Source organism: Salmo salar, chromosome ssa16 (assembly GCF_905237065.1).
Source record: "Salmo salar chromosome ssa16, Ssal_v3.1, whole genome shotgun sequence".
Taxonomy (NCBI): domain Eukaryota; kingdom Metazoa; phylum Chordata; class Actinopteri; order Salmoniformes; family Salmonidae; genus Salmo; species Salmo salar.
In genome coordinates this window covers 6,142,625-6,161,446 of record NC_059457.1, presented here as the reverse complement: position 1 = coordinate 6,161,446, position 18,822 = coordinate 6,142,625, and the positions used below count along the sequence as shown (strand labels likewise).

The following is an 18,822-nucleotide window of genomic DNA, read 5'->3' as shown; positions in this document are numbered from 1 at the left end:
ATTCAAGACACACTTAACCAGCATGGCTACCACAGCATTCTGCAGCGATACGCCATACCATCTGGTTTGGGCTTAGTGGGACTATCATTTGTTTTTCAAAAGGACAATGACCCAACATACCTCCAGGCTGTGTAAGGGCTATTTTACCAAGTAGAAGAGTGATGGAGTGCTGCATCAGATGACCTGGCCTCCACAATCCCCTGACCTCAACCAAATTGAGATGGTTTGGGATGAGTCGAATTGCAGAGTGAAGGAAAAGCAGCCAACAAGTGCTCAGCATATGTGGGAACACCTTCAAGACTGTTGGAAAAGAATTCCAGGTGAAGATGTTTGAGAGAATGCCAAGAGTGTGCAAAGCAATCATCAAGACAAACGGTGGCTATTTAAAGAATCTCAAATATAAAATCTATTTTGATTAGTTTAACACTTTTTTGGTTACTGTGTTATGGAAAAACCCTTGAATTAGTAGGTGTTCTAAAACGTTTGACCGGTAGTGTATGTGTACTATGTGTACAACCAGTGCAAGTGTGTACATACAGGTGTACATGTACAGTGGGGTCTGTCGTTCTGCGCCTGAAGAAGGCAGTTAATCCATTGTTCCCTGGTAGGCTGTCATTGTAGATAAGAATTTGTTCTTAACTGACTTGCCTAATTAAATAAAGGTTAAAAATGTAAAATAAAGATGATCAAAAATGACTAAATAATACAAATACTGTATGCAAAAAAAATTTGGGAAATTATATTAGCATATGGACTGCCTTCTTCACTTCAAACCACAGGTTTTCAATGGGTTTTAAGTCCGGAGACTGAGATGGCCATTGCAAAATGTAGATTTTGTGGCCAATCAACCATTTCTTTGTGGATTTTGATGTGTTTGTGGTTATTTTCTTGCCGGAAGATCCACTTGCAGCCAAGTTTCAGCCTCCTGGTAGAGGCAAACAGATTTTTGGCTAAAATGTCCTGGTACTGGGTAAATGTCAGTATGTTGGCATTTATTGTCATGAATCTTGCCCTGGAGGCGGCTTTGCAGAGTGGTCACTAGCTAGCACAGCCACAAAGTCATTAAATCAGATTTTAAACGTAACCTTAACACTAACCTTAACCACACTGCTAACCTTAATGCCCACCCCTAACCTTAAATTAAGACCAAAGCGCAAAACAAAACAATTTTGACATTGCAGCTGGCGTAGCTATCAGAAATCGCTCAAATTCATGACGATCAACATCAACCTGCTATAGTTCATGATGCCGGTAACAAGGACCCCAGGACAAGTGGAAGCAAAATACCCCCATAACATCAAAGATCTACCACCATATTTTACAGTAGATATTTCTGCTCGTGCATTCTCATTTCGACGCCAAGCCAACCGCTGGTGTGTGTGGCCAAAGAGCTCTGTTTTCATGTCATCCAACATCCATGTAAATGCCTGGTGTTTGCTAAACAGCATTGGCACTTCGATTGGAACCGGTGTGCCAATCAGATGACATGAAAATAGAGCTCTTTGGCCACGCACACCAGTGGTGGGTTTGGTGACCAAATTAGAATGCATGAGCAGGAAAGAACCCCATACCTAATGTAAAATATTATGGTGCTGGATCTTTGATATTATGGGGCTATTTTGTTTTCGCTGGTCCTGGGGCCCTTGTTAATCTTTATCAAGGGTCTGAATGGTTCTTCAATGCCATTTCCACATTGTAAATTATCTTTAATCTTCTAAACGTAGAGAGAGAGAGAGAGAGAGAGAGTCATAGAGAGTGAGGGGGGGCTGAGAAAGCGAGAAACTGAGGAGGTCTTCTGGGGACAGCATGTCCTCTTTACTCTAAAGACAGCCTCTGAGATTTCCTTCAAGAGAACCATTGTTTTTTTTGGGGGGGGTGGTTGATAAAATGATCAAGGATACATAAGAGGCTCGACAAAATTAGGAATTAGACGAATATGAATGAGACGTGACGGATTCAAAAACAAATCAGTCTTTCAATCATAGATAATGATATTGTTGTGCTAGGATGCTCAGCTTCACAGTTCTACTCTGGCGCTTGATAAAAATCAGTCACTCAGCGAAACAACAGCATGAAGGGTGTTGATCGGAGACGCACAGACGGATGGATAGATACTGTGATGGAAAATGAGTGTGTGGTGTATTGGAGAGGAGAGCGAGGGCGAGGGCAGTAACATACAGTAACTGTGGTTAATGGAAGGAACATACAGCTGTTTTCCCCAACCCCCCAATACGGTAGACTGTGTTCCAACTCCACCAGTCACAACCTTCCCTACTCCCAGTCTCCCCACCCTGTTCCTCACCACCTCACCCCTCCCCCTCTCTGTCTCGCCTACTCCTTGAGCCCTCCCACCTCTCCCTTCACAACCTCACTCGTCTGTACTTTACCACGGTAGCACTGTCTCTCTATTCGTCCCTCCTGTCATCTGTTGTCAGTTGAAGGAAGAAAAAGGAGCTGGCTTCAAACGCCTTTCACGCTCTCTCACCGTCTCTCACCCTTTTGGCTCGCGGGTCTTTAACCGCAGCTCATGTGAGCCCTCAGAAGTCAAAAGACCCATTCACATGTTCTCACACACTCTCTCCAGCAATCATGCTTAGAGCTGAGATGGATATACTTGTCAGTGAGAGTCATAGGGAAGATGGGTCCAATGCTGAAAGATTGAAGTGAATGCATGTTGGTTTGAAAGCAATATCTCTGACGGTGGACTAACAGCCAAAACATTTGCTCTACACTTGTTTGCCTCTTGAATGAAGAGATCAAGCAAAAAATGACTTTTCAACTGTCTTTTTGAGTGTGGACCCTCTAATGCATGTGATGGTTTCAAAGTAACCCATCGTGTTGTTCTTTGTTTCAGCTCTTGTATGAGGAGTGGGCAAGTTACAGTGTATTTTACAAATACCAGCCTATCGGGCTAGTGAGGTGAGTTAAAGTTTCATATTCTAAAACTGAACTTGAAAGCTTAGATTGCTCTGTTCTTCCTCAATCTCTGTCTGATTAATGTCTGTTCATATCGAAACGTCACAATATGTTTTAATCTAAATATTAAAAATATATAAAAAATATGAAGGGAGAAAGTGTTGGACCTTACTTTCTAATGCAGCGTGTTGTTCATCATGCAGGAAGTACTTTATATGTATTCTACTCTACTCTATTCTATTCAAAAGCTGAGAATGTTCTGTTCTTCCCATGCAGAAAGTACTTTGGGGAGAAGATAGGGCTGTACTTTGCTTGGCTGGGGCTGTACACCCAGATGCTGATCCCTGCTTCTGTAGTGGGAGTCATCGTGTTCCTGTACGGCTGTGCCACTGTAGACAACAACATTCCCAGGTTAGCAACATAAGGTCCCATACACAGCTTGTCAGAAAACCAAGGAAATAGTCATAGGTTCTATCCGACAGAATCATAGGGCATGACTACGTGAGGTTATGATTCACACAATTCATTCACTGTGTGCAAGGGACCTAAGACCATTGAAATGATTGAAGGTAAAGCAAATGGAAACCCCATAAAGTGTCCTCCAGAGACATAGTTCAAGTAGAGGTATGACCTCACGTCCTAATCAGACATCCAATTGAATCGCTTCAAATATTGTGACAGACAGCTTTAGGCTGTAGAGTGGTTAACAGTGGGATGGGGACACACAGTAGAGAGGAACTGTGCCATGGTAACTGTGTGCACAACTTGAAGCCAGGCCAAAGATAGAACAAACAGACATCTAAACGATTTATATTCCAAACTTAATTAAGACAAAGGTTTAACAGTTTATATTTATTACGGTAACGTATAACAAACAGATAAATGATTTATGTGCAATAGTTTGAAAATACACTGAAACCCATCAATTCTGCGTTCATAGCCATCACGTTGTTTCCAGTTCAGAATACCTGTCATGCGCTGTACCTCTGTCTTGTCTGGTCCCTACCTTCCGGCTCGTGATTAACATTTTCAATCATCTTCACTTCCTGCTAGCATAAATAATGCAGTTTAATAAAGTATTGACAAGTTAGACCAGGTCACTTCCTACTGCCTGCTGCCTTAAGCTTAGTCTTGGTTTGGCAGTCCAGAACAATAAAAAGGAAACAAGGAAACGTGTTCCTCCGGAGACAGAAGAGGTGATTTCTAAAGACCAACATCTGGTTGATGTTAGAATAGACGACAAGGCGAGCTGAAGCTTCACCCCTGGCTAACGTCTCTCGTCTCAGTCAGGATAGCTCTCTGTGTCTCAATTCTCTGCCACTGGAGTTCACAGGAACTGAATATACTTGACTTAGCCTCGAGCTCCAGCGTTCTACTGTGTTGAGAGCCTGGCTCGTGAGACTAGACCTAACTTAAACTACACAATCCAGATCCCTGACATTATTGTGTAAATATTTTCATCAATAGTCGCTTCAGCGAACTCTGGGCAGGTGTACATTCAACATATGTACAATGATTTATTCAATACTCAGTATAATATCAGAATATATTAGATCTATAGAAGTCAAAAGTCCCTATAGCTTGCAGTGGTTCTCCTAGGATTTCTTTCAGCGGTGGTGGACAAGGTAGCGGGGAGGGGGATTGGATGTTGTAGAACGACTATGAGAAGGTCACTTCTGGTGATATTGTTTTAAAGACATTCTACTCCAAAATGCATGAAAATGGAATTACTGTATGTTGACACCATCTGAAATATAACTAATGCGTGCCACTGCACTGTGCTCTGTTTGTTACAAATATATGTTGTAACTTGTCACTGATCTTAAAGGGATAACGCATGAGATAGCGTTAAATATAATCTTAAAGGGATAATGCAAGATTTTGGCAATTAAACAATTGTATTACTTACCCAGAGTCATATGAACTCATGGAGACCATTTGTATGTCTCTGTGTGCAGTTTGAGGAAGTTCAAGGTAGTTTTCGATAACCATTGCTAACTAAAGTAGCGCAATGACTGGACGTCAACAGGAACAGCTAACAGCTGTTCCCATAGACTTCCACTCATTGTGCTAATTAGCAATTGCACTAATGCTAGTTAGCTACTTCCTTTGAACTGCATGTAGAGACATAAACGGTGTCCATGAGTATCCATTCTGAGTAAATAGAAAAAGGGATTCATTGCTAAAATCTCGCACTATTCATTTAAAAGAGCATCTCTGCAGAAAGTATATATATGTAAAAAAAAATACAAATACATATTTTTGGGGGAGTGGCGGCAACGATTTAGCAGTGGCGGGCCACCGCTGCTAAAGGAATATAGGGGAAACACTGGCTTGACAGGCTGGCCTAATAACACTGGTGGCAGTGAGCTGAAGAGGGCTGACTGTTTGTCTATCCCCCCCTCCCTCTACACCTCCTTCCCACCATCTTCCCTCTTTACAGCATGGAGATCTGCCACCCCAGGAACAACATCACCATGTGCCCGCTGTGTGACAGAGCCTGTAACTACTGGAAACTGAAGGAAGCCTGCGGGACGGCCCGGGCCAGCCACCTCTTTGACAACCCTGCCACCGTCTTCTTCTCCATCTTCATGGCCCTCTGGGGTAAGAGGCTGAGGCTCGTCCACACAACATAACAGAACAGCACGACTTTATTTCTGTATCTGTATGATTTATTTAACAGTGACCACACTCAATAATCAACAACTCAGATGGTACTGTGAAGCCCAGCGATAGACTAGCATCCTGTACATCAAGCTGCCGCACACTACAAAAACAGGAAATAGGCTATAGCCCAATGGGCCTTTCTTGCTCGGACAAGATGATACTAAAATGTAACAGTCCCGGACTTAGCTAGACAGTTAATTTTTTATCCGTAGTCCATCTCAACTTTTGTAATAATAAAAATGATGTAGGCCACTTATCAGATGTGTTTATCCAAAGTGTTCAAATATGGAGATGGTTGTGTGCTTAGAGGGCACAGATAGATAGACTATTTCCTCTGTACACTTCCCACCTGCGACTAACAGTACAGTGCATATGTTTTTAGTGTGTGTATGTGATCCCTGCAGGAAATGAACCTACGGCCTTGGCATTGGTAGCGACTGAGCCACACAGGACCCCTCTAAACAATAGGACTGACTCCTTTTTCTCAGCTCCATCTATTTTCTTCTTCCAGATGTTTAGTCTCCCGGTTGTATTCTTTCTTTCTTTCTTTCCTCCGTTCATTTCCGACCATCTGCATCCACTATTCTCTCTTTCTTTCGCTCCTTCCGGCTCTTTCAACCATGACTGTCCGAGCAACACTAAGCCCCGTAGACTAGACTGTACAGTGTCTTACTAAGTGAATTGAACCACATTCACTTTAAAAACGGACTCTTCGGTGGTGCATTCCTGTGCTCTGTTCAGTGTCACAGTAATGCTGGGTCTGTGAGGCCTGAGACTGAAGGGAGGAAGCAATAGACTGGAGCACTGTATGAAGGCACAGGTACAGCCCTGGGATTTATTTGCGGTTTAACGTGTGTGTGTGTTATTTTCACTACTGGGCGTTATCATCTGGTGGTGATATGATAGGCGTGGATGAGGCTTTGTAGTGTACAGAACAGTATACAACAAGTACTACAGTATGTTGTGTTGTTGTTGTTCGACTAGTGAAAGAGTGATGCAACTGGCGTCCCTCACTGTTGGAAGCAGGACGTAGTGCATTACCGATCTACTAGGATTGAAGGTGCAATTATAAAGGGCTATTCAGACCAATTTAAGTAAATAAATGATACATATTTTTTTGTAATTGTCTGTAAGCCCTCCCTGCCTCTGTTGTCAGAGTCAATATTATGAGCAGAAATTATGTTTTTGTTATCCACAAATGTACATACCAGCATCCCTAATGTAGTCAGATACCTGTACACATTGTCGTACTCCACATAGGGGTTCTTTTTCATTCAGTCACTCAACGTCAACACTATGGGAAACAGTACAGTAGTGACGTCTCGCTCATCCAGTCTCCTTCATCCAGGGTCACTCATCCAGTCTCGCTCATCCAGTCTTGCGTATCCACTCTTGCCAAGACGCTTTCATGGATGAACATTACATGGGTGAAATGTAGAACATGTTATCGCCCCAGGTGCCTGTCTGCATATAGACTGCCACCGCCCTTGCTGTTCCACTGGACTAGAAAATACCTACCTTCAATCCATGTCATCTCCACACTGAATTGCATCGAATTAGCGACACATTTAGCCCCTCATCCCACGCACGTGGCAATTGATCATTTTGCTCATTATACATGTAATAATTGATCACTGCAATCTTAATTTTAGCACCTTTATTATGCCACACTAATTATCCTTCTAGCCTGGCTGAGGAACCATAATTGGACTGCCAGTCACTGATAATAAGTAATACAAATATACCATTTAACAGACACTTTCATCCAAAACAACTTACAGTCATGCGTGCACACATTTTATGTATGGGTGGCCCCAGGAATTGAACCCACAACCCTGACAGCGCAAGCAGCATGTCCTACCAACTGAGCCATACAGGACTCACTTCCACGTTACTATCTGCATAATCTGCCTAATGTTGAAAAAAACGACTGAATAAAAATGAACGCTTTATGGAGATAGAATTTCTTTAGATTTGCATCAAACTGTACAATCTGGGATTTGAAAAACATCAAAACAGCAGCCCCATCACTTTTTTGGGGGTATACAGCTGAGGGATGAGGCTTTGGACGCGTAACCCTTCTCAAATTCATAGACAGCACTCTAGATGGAAGGACAGACAATCTTGTTGATATTGCGGATTATGTTCTTCATGCGTTCAAGGGGCTCTTAGCGCAACTCTTAATCGCGTCGTGTTTCTGCAGCTGCCATGTTCATGGAGCACTGGAAGAGAAGACAGATGCGTCTCAACTACGAATGGGATCTAACAGGCTTTGAGGAGGAGGAGGTGAGTGCTCTCCTGTTAGTGTCTTGCATTTCACTACTATTTGTTTGTGAATGGGAGCGCCATATTGTAGACTGACCAAATAACGCAGTGAGTTGTTGTTTGTTTCAAAATGCTGCTATTACTGCCCAGTAATATTTTCTCCACAAATAGTTAATTGTTCATAATTCCATCACTAGCCATGGAAAACTGAATAGAAGAGAAAATGTGGTATAACTACATTTCAGTTGTCTTGTCAGTGTTGTTTTATTTGGAGACAATAATAATAACTGGCACAATAGACTATGACACCATTTTTTTTTCTTCAAGTCCATTTTCAAAAAGATTTCAAGGTTGAGAGATTTTTGTAACTCTCTTGTCCTCCTCTTTCCCCCCGTGGGTACCTACAGGAAGAGCTGAAGGTTTGGAACATTTCATTTTACACAAATACCCTTTTCCCCCTCGGTCACCATCTGGCTTTGCTACCCCCCCCACACTGGCTCTTCTTCTTCAGACTGTCCATGGACACCTTCACGCCCTCCTAAAGCACCCACAAACTACCCCGACCCATTGAACCACTACTCCTTCTCTGAATGCCATCTAGGGTTACAAAATTCTGCTAACTTCCAACTGGGGTTGCTGTATAAAACCTGGGAATTTTACAACCCTAATGGCCACTGCTTCTGGCCTGCTTACAGCACCTGAAACATCCTGTCTCCTTGGAGTCGGATGCCAGGTCCAGCTCACCAGCCCACAATCTCCTGGCCTGGCCAGTCCTCTCTCTGTCTCTCTCTGTCTCCCTGACCTGTCCCCTCTGCAAAGATCCATGCTGCTCCAGACCAGCAGCAACTGCAGCCTTGTCTTTGTGATAATGTCCTACCCATCTCAGTAGAAATAGGTAGAACCTGACTGGGTACCAGCAACTGCAGACAACTGTAGCCTTTGAAAATCTTCTACCTACTTTATACTGTAGAACTTGACTTGACTTTATAACCTCACCTCGACGCCGGGTTTGTTGACCCAGTTGGACGGACAGTGACATCCTTAACGCCTGTATTAAATTCTGCACCTGATGGGAGAATTCTATGTATCCCAGTCAGTCCCCATACAGTGTTAAGTGCTTCTGCCTCTATTCCATCCCTAGGACCACCCGAGAGCTGAGTACGAGCTCTGCGTTATGCAGAAGTCCCTGAAGAAAGAACACAAGACACAGAAGGTACTGATTGCTTATTCCTGGGTTTTCACTGTCATCCAACTTCTTCTGTAAATTGATTTGCAGTCTCTTCTTGACTCCTGATGTTTGGAAAAGTGTTTGCCTCTTACATAATGATTAATCCTCTCCTGTGGTAGATTTATGTGACACTCGTACCACACAGGTCTTTAAAAGACTACAGTGAGATTGTATGTCTTATAACAGTCTTTACGCCTTTACATGACTAGCGTGTGTTTTGTCTTGTCTTCTTTTACCTCTTTGTCTTGTGGTTTGTTGTGTTTGTGTCTTTTGACTGTATGAAGCCTACAGAGATAGCAGAAGAACCAACAAACAAATGGAAGCAAACAGTTCAATCTGCCATGGCTGGGCTTAAACTGGTACATTTAGTGTCCTCGCCTCCTCCCACACCTATCCCACACACACTCTGTACTATTCTGTCCAACACAAGCCCAATCCCAGTCATCTCATACATAGACTTCGGTTGGTTCCCAGACAACACACGCACACACACACGCACACACACACACACACACACACACACACACACACTTTATATTAATTGAAATGGGCCAAATGGAGGTGTGTGTGGACTACTCACACACCTCTGTTTGGCCTATTTCAACGAATTGGGAGAAACTGCTCTTTTGTCTGTAAATCATGTTGATTGATGATTGCACATTTTCACAACAATTCCCAAGTAAAGTACAAATAGCGTTTAAGGGTTACAGTAAGATGTGACTTGACATCTCTGTCCATTTGACCTAAACAGCCCCCTCACTAAGACCCCCCCACCCCCCCACACACACATACACTCTCTCTCTCTCTCTCTCTCTCTCTCTCTCTCTCTCTCTCTCACACACACACACACAAATGACCATGTACACACACACACACACACGCACACATACACTCTCTCTCTCTCCCTCTCTCTCACACACAAATGACCATGTACACGCACACACACACACACACACACACACACACACACACACACACACACACACACACGCACATGCACACACTCTGTCACCGTCTGTCAGAACCAGTGCACTTTCTTCTTTCTTGACTTTCTTGTTCTTTTATTTGTTGTTGTTCTTTTCTGTGTAACTTGAGTCTGAATTCTCCATAGCGATAGTGCTTGGATCTCCATAGTGATAGTGCTTGGATCTCCATAGTGATAGTGCTTGGATCTCCATAGTGATAGTGCTTGGATCTCCATAGCGATAGTGCTTGGATCTCCATAGCGATAGTGCTTGGATCTCCATAGCGATAGTGCTTGGATCTCCATAGCGATAGTGCTTGGATCTCCATAGCGATAGTGCTTGGATCTCCATAGCGATAGTGCTTGGATCTCCATAGCGATAGTGCTTGGATCTCCATAGTGATAGAGCTTGGATCTCCATAGCGATAGTGCTTGGATCTCCATAGTGATAGTGCTTGGATCTCCATTGTGATAGAGCCTGGTGCTTGGTGCATGTTGAAAATGTTCTGGTAATGAGATTGAGACTGTATGGTTTGTTTTCTTGTACTTCCATGGACAGCATGTTACCCTGTTCTGTTCCAAAATGGCTGCTGGAAGGTGCTGACCTCTTCATTGACTTGGCTCCGTCGAAAATGGCACCCCATTCCATATACTGTGCACTACTTTTGACCGATGCCTTAGGGCTTGTTACAGGGCTCTGGTCGAAAATAGTGCACTACTGTATGTAGGGAGTAAGGTGCCATTTTAGACACAGTCATGTTCTGCCTGAGATTTGCTGCATAGAGAATGGAACGATGAGAACGATGAATGACTAAATGCTTGAAATATAGTGAATAAACTGTTGGAACACTGTCGTCTTGACTTCCAGGCTTGAATAATTCAGTATGAAACGTTTATTTCGGTGTAATGGTTTGTCAGCATCAAAACACCAGCTTTTCTCCTCTCTCCTCTCCTCCTCCATCGCTGTTTGGATTCTTCTGCTGTGATATTTTCCACATGCAAACAGTAACAGTACAGTTGGCTAGAACTCTATAGATCTTAATATTTTTCTCCCCTCTTTTAGACTGAGAAAGAAAAGCTGACCTGCAGAGACCGGTTACCAGCGTACATGACCAACATAGTCATGATGCTTCTGATGGTGAGTCCAACACATTTAGCAAAGCACAACTGCCAAGAGGCATTTAAGATTGAACCACATGCATTGCACAGACTTCTAATACTGTACATTGTTCATTAAAAAAACTTGTGCGTCAACAATGACATCATTTTGAATATTGAATAGCTCCCTGTGTGTTTATTCTATAGACTTACCGTTTCTTGTAGTGGCTGCAAATCAATCCCCTCTTTCCGACGATATAAAGTTTGTGCCTATTCCATAACATGGGGCTTGTGAAAGCGGTATTTTTCTACACATGCGAGGATCCAGACAAGAAAATCGTCACAAACTCGTCTGTAAAACCTGAACCGTTTTGAGCTACAAACTAATATGTCACCGCCATCTACAGATGAGGCTCTCATGAACAAGTCAGTGTTGGTGGTTTGGCTCCACGACATCCAAAAACTTTACGGCAGTCGTCTGAACTCTCTGTTGTGGATGTCCTCATTTCAAAGAGGTTTTCTCACAAAACAGACTCTCCAGACCGAACCGTTGGAGCTACAAACTAATATGTCACCAATATCGAAAGGGGAGACTCTCACAAAGGTGTCGGCTTCAGGGGAGTGGTCTGAAGGTAACACAGTACCGGGCTATAAAAATGGCAAAAAGTGTATAGGGGGTCAAATGTGCCACGAATAACGTGAGTAAACATGGGTCGAAACATTCTTTTCCTACGTTTTCTTATATCTCTCAGATATGGGACAGACACTTTGAAACCTTATTCCTTATGATTTATTTTCTGAATGTCTGTTTTGCCATGCACAAATGTGTTATTCAATGTGTTTCTATGGGCTATAGCAGTAAAGGTCAAATTTTCATCAAATATTTTGTATGTATATATTTTTATACCTACAGTGGTCCTAAAATTCTAAATCAAATGGATAAATTTTGAATTTTATTACCATCTTAAAACAATTCCATACGTTAGCTTAGTAGATATTTTGATCTAAGGGCTGAGACCTACAATTCCTAAACTGTGTAACAGATGATACTGTATCTAAGCGTTTGACGGCACGCTGGAAAAGATTCTCAAAACCAAACCTACTAGTACTGACCTTGTCGGGAGGCCTTATCCCTGTCACCTCTTTCCAGATCGGGGTGACCTTTGCTATAGTGTTCGGGGTCATCCTCTACCGGATCTCCATCACGGCAGCCCTGCACATGAGCAACAACCCCACGACGCGATCCAACGTCCGTCTGATGGTAAAAACCACCGCCGCAATCATCAACCTAGTGGTCATTCTGATCCTGGACGAGGTCTACGGAGCCGTCGCCCGCTGGCTCACTGTCCTCGGTACGTCTGACAACTTGTATTGAAGTAGGGCATGCACATCCACTAACTAGCAAGTACAGTACATGGTATACAAAATCAGGTCATGGAAGAAAGATTCCCTATCTTTGCATGTCCTCGGGATGTCAGCCTGACAACCTAATTCCAATACTGTAATAATAATACATGCAGATAGCACATTTAATGTGCTTTTAAAGACTGTTCGAAAGCTATCAACAAGGCATTTTGGGTTCTATTTATCAGTGTCCTAGGTCAGTCTGACAACTTGTTTGAACAATTCCTCGGGCAAGACCCATTTACAGAAAGTAAAGTGTGCATTTTGCATTGACCGTCCGCCTGCTTCCCTATTAGCTGTGTCACCACTAGCTAGGATATCTGTTGGCCATTTCTAACAACATGCCAATGTACTGCATCACTGTGCTACCTACTTTTCCAACTGAATATAGCTCCAAAATGTATTTGCGCCTAAGTGACAACAAACGTACCGTCATTTGGTGTACTGAATGATCTAAATCGATCAAATGTATTTATAAAGCCCTTTTTACATCAGCAGATGTCACAAAGTGCTTATACAGAAACCCTCTAACACTCCTCTTTCTCTATAGGCCTAGATCCGATCCTACTATTCTCTTTCGAGTCAAGTCTCGAGCGGCAATGGCCTTCTAAGTTATTCATTAACGTCTGTACGTCTCCTGTCTGTTTTCTCAGAGGTCCCAAAGACAGACAAGAGCTTTGAGGAGAGGTTGATATTCAAAACGTTCATTCTAAAGTTTGTGAATGCCTTTACTCCCATCATATACATAGCATTCTTCAGAGGCAGGTGAGTCCCCGCGGCTTCTTTCTCTACTCTCAATTGTTCTGTATGAGCTTGTTATGTGATGTGATGTGAAGCAATGTGATGTTATGCAATGCTTTTCTGCTATGCTGTGCTATGCTATCTTATGTCATGTCATGTTGTGCAATTTTAATGACACAGTCTATGTCAGTAAGAGGTCGTAGAGTTTCTCTCAGTGTTGCCTCTCCCGACTTCCTTCCTCATGTCTCCTCATACAGGCTTGTTGGACGACCTGGAAGTTATCTGTATGTGTTTGAGTCGTACCGCATGGAAGAGGTTAAACACTTTTTTACTATAAACCCTCCTCTTAGTCTCTGAGAAAACTCTGCATCATGAACAGTAATTTAGAGAGTTTTATTAAAGATGTATTCCATTATTTGCCATGTTAAACAGGTATATTTAATTTTCATGCGTTTTATCATAATGCATGGTGAAGTATAATGTTATTAAGAGCAGATGGCTACGAATTAAACACTGTTAGTTAACCTAGGAACATAAATTAGGAGTTCACATATTCAAAATAAATCTGTATAATTCAAGTGCTGTTCTCTTGAAGCTGTCAATCAAAACGCTAAAAACAGTGTTAGGCTGGGATTCAATCAAACATAGATAAACGACCACGATTGTCTCTCTTGAGCCGATATGCAGCGTTTACAGTGAACTTCGATCTCTTTGAATGTCAGGGAAATTGCATTTTGCTGTGAGGAAGTCGTAAATCTGGGTTGGTTTGAATCCCATCCTTTTATCACGTTCGTCTTTCTGTAATGGAAGTGTGTTACAGTACAGAAGTGTTTAACTAGTGGGTTTTTTCTCTGCAGTGTGCTCATGGAGGATGTCTGATGGAGTTGTGTATTCAGCTCAGTATCACCATGTTGGGAAAGCAACTCATCCAGAACAATTTATTTGAAATCGGCATCCCGTGAGTTCACACACAAGCGCACACGCCAGCCTCATCACACACACTACAAAACAAAGTCTGCATATCTGACTTGCCAAGTTAAATAAAGGTTAAATACATTATATAAATAAATATCAAGGATGCAAATGCCAGGCCCATAAGTAGTTTTCTATGCTGATCTGATCCGAAAACATGACTGTGTCCCTGTCCCTGTCCCTCCACTGTGACTATGTTTCTGTGCCACTGCCTGCCTTTGGCTCTGACTGTAACTGTATCCCTGTCTGTAACTGTGTCCCTGTCTGTAACTGTGTCCCTGACTGTAACTGTATCCCTGTCTGTGACTGTGTCCCTGTCTGTAACTGTGTCCCTGTCTGTAACTGTGTCCCTGTCTGTAACTTTGTCCCTGTCTGTGACTGTATCCCTGACTGTAACTGTGTCCCTGTCTGTAACTGTGTCCCTGTCTGTAACTGTGTCCCTGTCTGTAACTGTGTCCCTGTCTGTAACTGTGTCCCTGTCTGTAACTGTGTCCCTGACTGTAACTGTGTCCCTGTCTGTAACTGTGTCCCTGACTGTAACTGTGTCCCTGTCTGTAACTGTCTCGCTGTCTGTAACTGTGTCCCTGTCTGTGACTGTGTCCCTGTCTGTAACTGTGTCCCTGACTGTAACTCAAAATCAAATGTATTTATATAGCCCTTCATACATCAGCTGATATCTCAAAGTGCTGTACAGAAACCCAGCCTAAAACCCCAAACAGCAAGCAATGCATGTGAAAGAAGCACGGTGGCTAGGAAAAACTCCCTAGGAAAAACTCCCTAGAAAGGAAAAAACCTAGGAAGAAACCTAGAGAGGAACCAGGCTATGAGGGGTGGCCAGTCCTCTTCTGGCTGTGCCGGGTGGATATTATAACAGAACATGGTCAAGATGTTAAAATGTTCATAAATGACCAGCATGGTCAAATAATAATAATCACAGTAGTTGTCGAGGGTGGAACAAGCACGTCCGGTGAACAGGTCAGGGTTCCATAGCCGCAGGCAGAACAGTTGAAACTGGAGCAGCAGCACGGCCAGGTGGACTGGGGACAGCAAGGAGTCATCATGCTAGGTAGTCCTGAGGCATGGTCCTAGGGCTCAGGTCCTCCGAGAGAAAGAAAGAAAGAGAGAAAGAGAGAATTAGAGAGAGCATATTTAAATTCACACAGGACACCGGATAAGACAAGAGAAATACTCCAGATGTAACAGACTGACCCTAGCCCCCCGACACATAAACTACTCCAGCATAAATACTGGAGGCTGAGACAGTGTCCCTGTCTGTAACTGTGTCCTGTCTGTGACTGTGTCCCTGTCTGTAACTGCCCTATATGCTGTATGGCGTCTTATGATTGTGTTCCTTTGTGTGCAGGAAGCTGAAGAAGTTGATAAGGTACATCAAGTCTAAGAGAAGGTCCTTCCAGGAAGAGGAGAGGGAGAAGAAGTTACAGCGCTATGAGACAGACCACTTCCTAGAGCCCTTCGCAGGCCTCACGCCAGAGTACATGGAGATGAGTGAGTCTCTCTCTGTGTGTGCGTGTGTGTGGACGTGCGTACGAGTGTGCGTGCTTGCGAGCGTGCATGCGTGTGTATATGTGTGCGTTTGTTGAACCCTCTGACACTGCTGGAGCTCCCTGTGAGACCTTCGGTAGCAGGACCAATCAGTCAGACAGACCCTATTCTCAATGATTTGTTTTGAATATAGCATGTAGCCTTTAACTACATTCAATGCCATGCAAATCTTAATCTGGATATGCTTGTCTTGTCTACATTGTCCAGTTTATTTAAAACTCCTCTTCTTTCTCTGCTTGTTTTCTCCATTTTTCATGCACCTTGGTTTGAAAGCAAGGTAACAACAGCATTTCTGATTGTCCTTTATGTTCCAATTGAGTTGTGAGGGAACTGTTGCCTGACCTCTAGGTGTGAGGTAACCAAACCCATTCTGCTGCTGCACTGTAAACCCGGTACATGTTTTTAGTATGGCAGATATTTCACACCTCTGCTATGGCAATTCGAGCGGGCATTAGTCCGAAATAGCTGTACTGTACTGTGAAGAAAGTTACATTCCCATGTTGAATTTTTTTTTTTTTTGGTTGTCCCCATAGAACTGTTTTTGGTTCCAGGTAGAACCCTTTTTGGTTCCAGGTAGAACTAGTTTGGGTTTCATGTAGAAACCTCTGGGGAAAGGGTTCTATATAGAACCCAATAGGGTTATACCTGGTACCAAAAGGGTTCTATCTGGAACCAAAAAGGGTTCTTCAGATGGTTATCCTAAGGGGACAGCCGGAGAACCCTTTCATGTTCTAGATAGCACCCTTTTTTGTAAGAGTGTAGGACAATATCACTGTAATGCTTTAATACATGTTATCCTCAAAGGTGATAACATGTGAAGGAACACTGGTCCACAATCCACAAGCTGGTTAGTTGGCACCTTCGTTCAAAGACAAGTGTCACAGCAGGTGGAAGAAGGTCCCTTTCAAGGTCAGCAGAATGGTAGCATTCTAGGTAGACTATTTTGCAGTCGCATGACAGATCACATAGCACCTGGATAGGTGTTTAACAAATCAGCTAACCACATCATATGATCTAGCAATCTGATGCCCGGGTGCCCGACTGAGCAGTCGATGACGTGCCACACAGCCATTGGTTGATGCGTGCAGTGTGACTGCAGTGTATTCGCCCTGGAACACTGTCATGTCAACAGGAAGTGGCACAGTAAAAGTTGTGGAAACTGTGAGGACTGGGGTCTCTACTGAGTAAACTCAGGGTTTATTTCTGTTGGCCAGAGGACCAGTGAGACCCTGTGATGAATAAAACAAATAGCCTTGTTTTTGTTGTTATGGAGATCTTTAGATGTAACCCCTGTCGTGAGAGAATTCTGATAAGCCTTCATGTTGGTTTAGAAACGATGGTCAATTAATTGCATCAAACAAGCAAAGCATTTTAGTCTGTCACTGTACTGATTTTGGCTCCAGCTTCAAACCGGCAGATGTGAATAGATTGATTAAAGAATTAGATGGAGATGGCTTTTATTTTGTATTGACTTGAATGCTGATGAAACCTCAGGTGGCTGGCTTTAGCAAATGTCAAAGATAGAAGCAATTAATGGATGAGGGACCCACAGGCCTTTTTCCTCAGCTAGATAATTAGAGCCCATGTCTTTTGATGAGCTAGTAGAAGATATTTATGACTTAAATATTTAACAGGGTATTGGATAATGTGTTGCAAAGGCTGTATGGGAAAAAAAAGATTTGGGGGTATGATCTCAAGTTTTTTTTATTATTCAAATTCTGTATTTGTGTTTACTACTATTGTAAAGTAACATTGATTGAGTAGAATATAGAGTATTTAAGACAACAACATAATTTTTCCTGCACTGTAAGTATGGACATTTTAGAGTAATTTACAGTACTCAAAAAAAGCAATGTTCAAGTTTCAAGTTTTTAATGTCACGTGCACAAGTGCAGTGAAATGTCTTTCTTTCAAGTTCTAAACCTAAAAATGCAGAAATCAATAACAATATAATACAAAAAATGACATAAAGTAAAACAAAAACGCACAAGAAAGTAAGTAAGCATACTATATACACGGTCAGCCAGTTCCAGTACCATATTTGCAGTAGAGGGATACTGGAGGCATACTGGAGTGATAGAGGTCAATATGTATATGGGTAAGGTGACTAGGCATCAGGATATATGATAAAGAGAGAGCAGCAGCATATATGATGGTTGTATGTGAGTGGGTGTGCGTGTGTGTGTGTAGAGTCACTTGTACAGTGCCTTCGGAAAGTATTCAGACCCCTTGACTTTTTCAAAATGTTGTTAGGTTACGGCCTTATTCTAAAATGGATTAAATAGGTTTTTTTCCTCATCAATCTACACAAAATACCCCATAATAACAAAGCAAAAACAGTTGTTAGAAATGTTTGCTAATTTATAAAAAATAAAAAAAGTATTCAGACCCTTTGCTCAGTACTTTGTTGAAGCACATTTGGCAGTGATTACAGCCTTGAGTCTTCTTGGGTATGACGCTACAAGCTTGGCACACCTATATTTGGTGAATTTCTCCCATTCTTCTCTTCAGATCCTCTCAAGCTTTGTCAGGATGGATGGGGAGCGTTGCTGCACAGCTATTTTCAGGTATCTCCAGAGATCTTCGATAGGGTTCAGGTCCGGGCTCTGGCTGGGCCAGTCAAGGACATTCAGAGACTTGTCCCGAAGTCACTCCTGCGTTGTCTTGGCTGTGTGCTAGGGTCATTGTCCCAGCTCCACAGAGGAACTCTAGAGCTCTGTCAGAGTGACCATCGGGTTCTTGGTCATCTCCCTGACCAAGGACCTTTATCCCCAGATTGCTCAATTTGGCCAGGCGGCCAGCTCTAGGAAGAATCTTGGTGGTTCCAAAGTTCTTCCTTTTATGAAGGATGGAGACCACTGTTTTCTTGGGGACCTTCAATGCTGCAGAATTTTTGTGGTAACCTTCCCCAGATCTGTGCCTCCACACAATCCTATATCAGAGCTCTACGGACAATTCCTTCGACCTCATGGCTTGGTTTTTGCTCTGACATGCACTGTCAACT

The 18,822-nt window shown here is 42.8% G+C and overlaps 1 protein-coding gene across 8 annotated transcripts in view; it reads left to right on the top strand.

Moving 5' to 3' along the window:
- The window catches only part of LOC106573096 (anoctamin-1), a 70,702-nt gene that overhangs the window by 36,093 nt on the left and 15,787 nt on the right, over positions 1 to 18,822 (top strand). For 2 of the 8 annotated variants that reach the window (XM_014147792.2, XM_014147791.2), the window contains 13 exons: positions 2,855 to 2,919; positions 3,193 to 3,327; positions 5,360 to 5,520; positions 7,787 to 7,869; positions 8,256 to 8,267; positions 8,990 to 9,061; positions 9,361 to 9,435; positions 11,104 to 11,178; positions 12,289 to 12,490; positions 13,196 to 13,307; positions 13,541 to 13,598; positions 14,141 to 14,241; positions 15,619 to 15,761. In XM_014147792.2, the coding sequence (XP_014003267.1) occupies positions 2,855 to 2,919; positions 3,193 to 3,327; positions 5,360 to 5,520; positions 7,787 to 7,869; positions 8,256 to 8,267; positions 8,990 to 9,061; positions 9,361 to 9,435; positions 11,104 to 11,178; positions 12,289 to 12,490; positions 13,196 to 13,307; positions 13,541 to 13,598; positions 14,141 to 14,241; positions 15,619 to 15,761 (1,294 nt within the window). The remainder of the gene's footprint in view (positions 1 to 2,854; positions 2,920 to 3,192; positions 3,328 to 5,359; positions 5,521 to 7,786; positions 7,870 to 8,255; positions 8,268 to 8,989; positions 9,062 to 9,360; positions 9,436 to 11,103; positions 11,179 to 12,288; positions 12,491 to 13,195; positions 13,308 to 13,540; positions 13,599 to 14,140; positions 14,242 to 15,618; positions 15,762 to 18,822) is intronic. The other 6 variants (XM_045696892.1, XM_014147793.2, XM_014147795.2 and 3 more) reach the window with 3 other exon arrangements.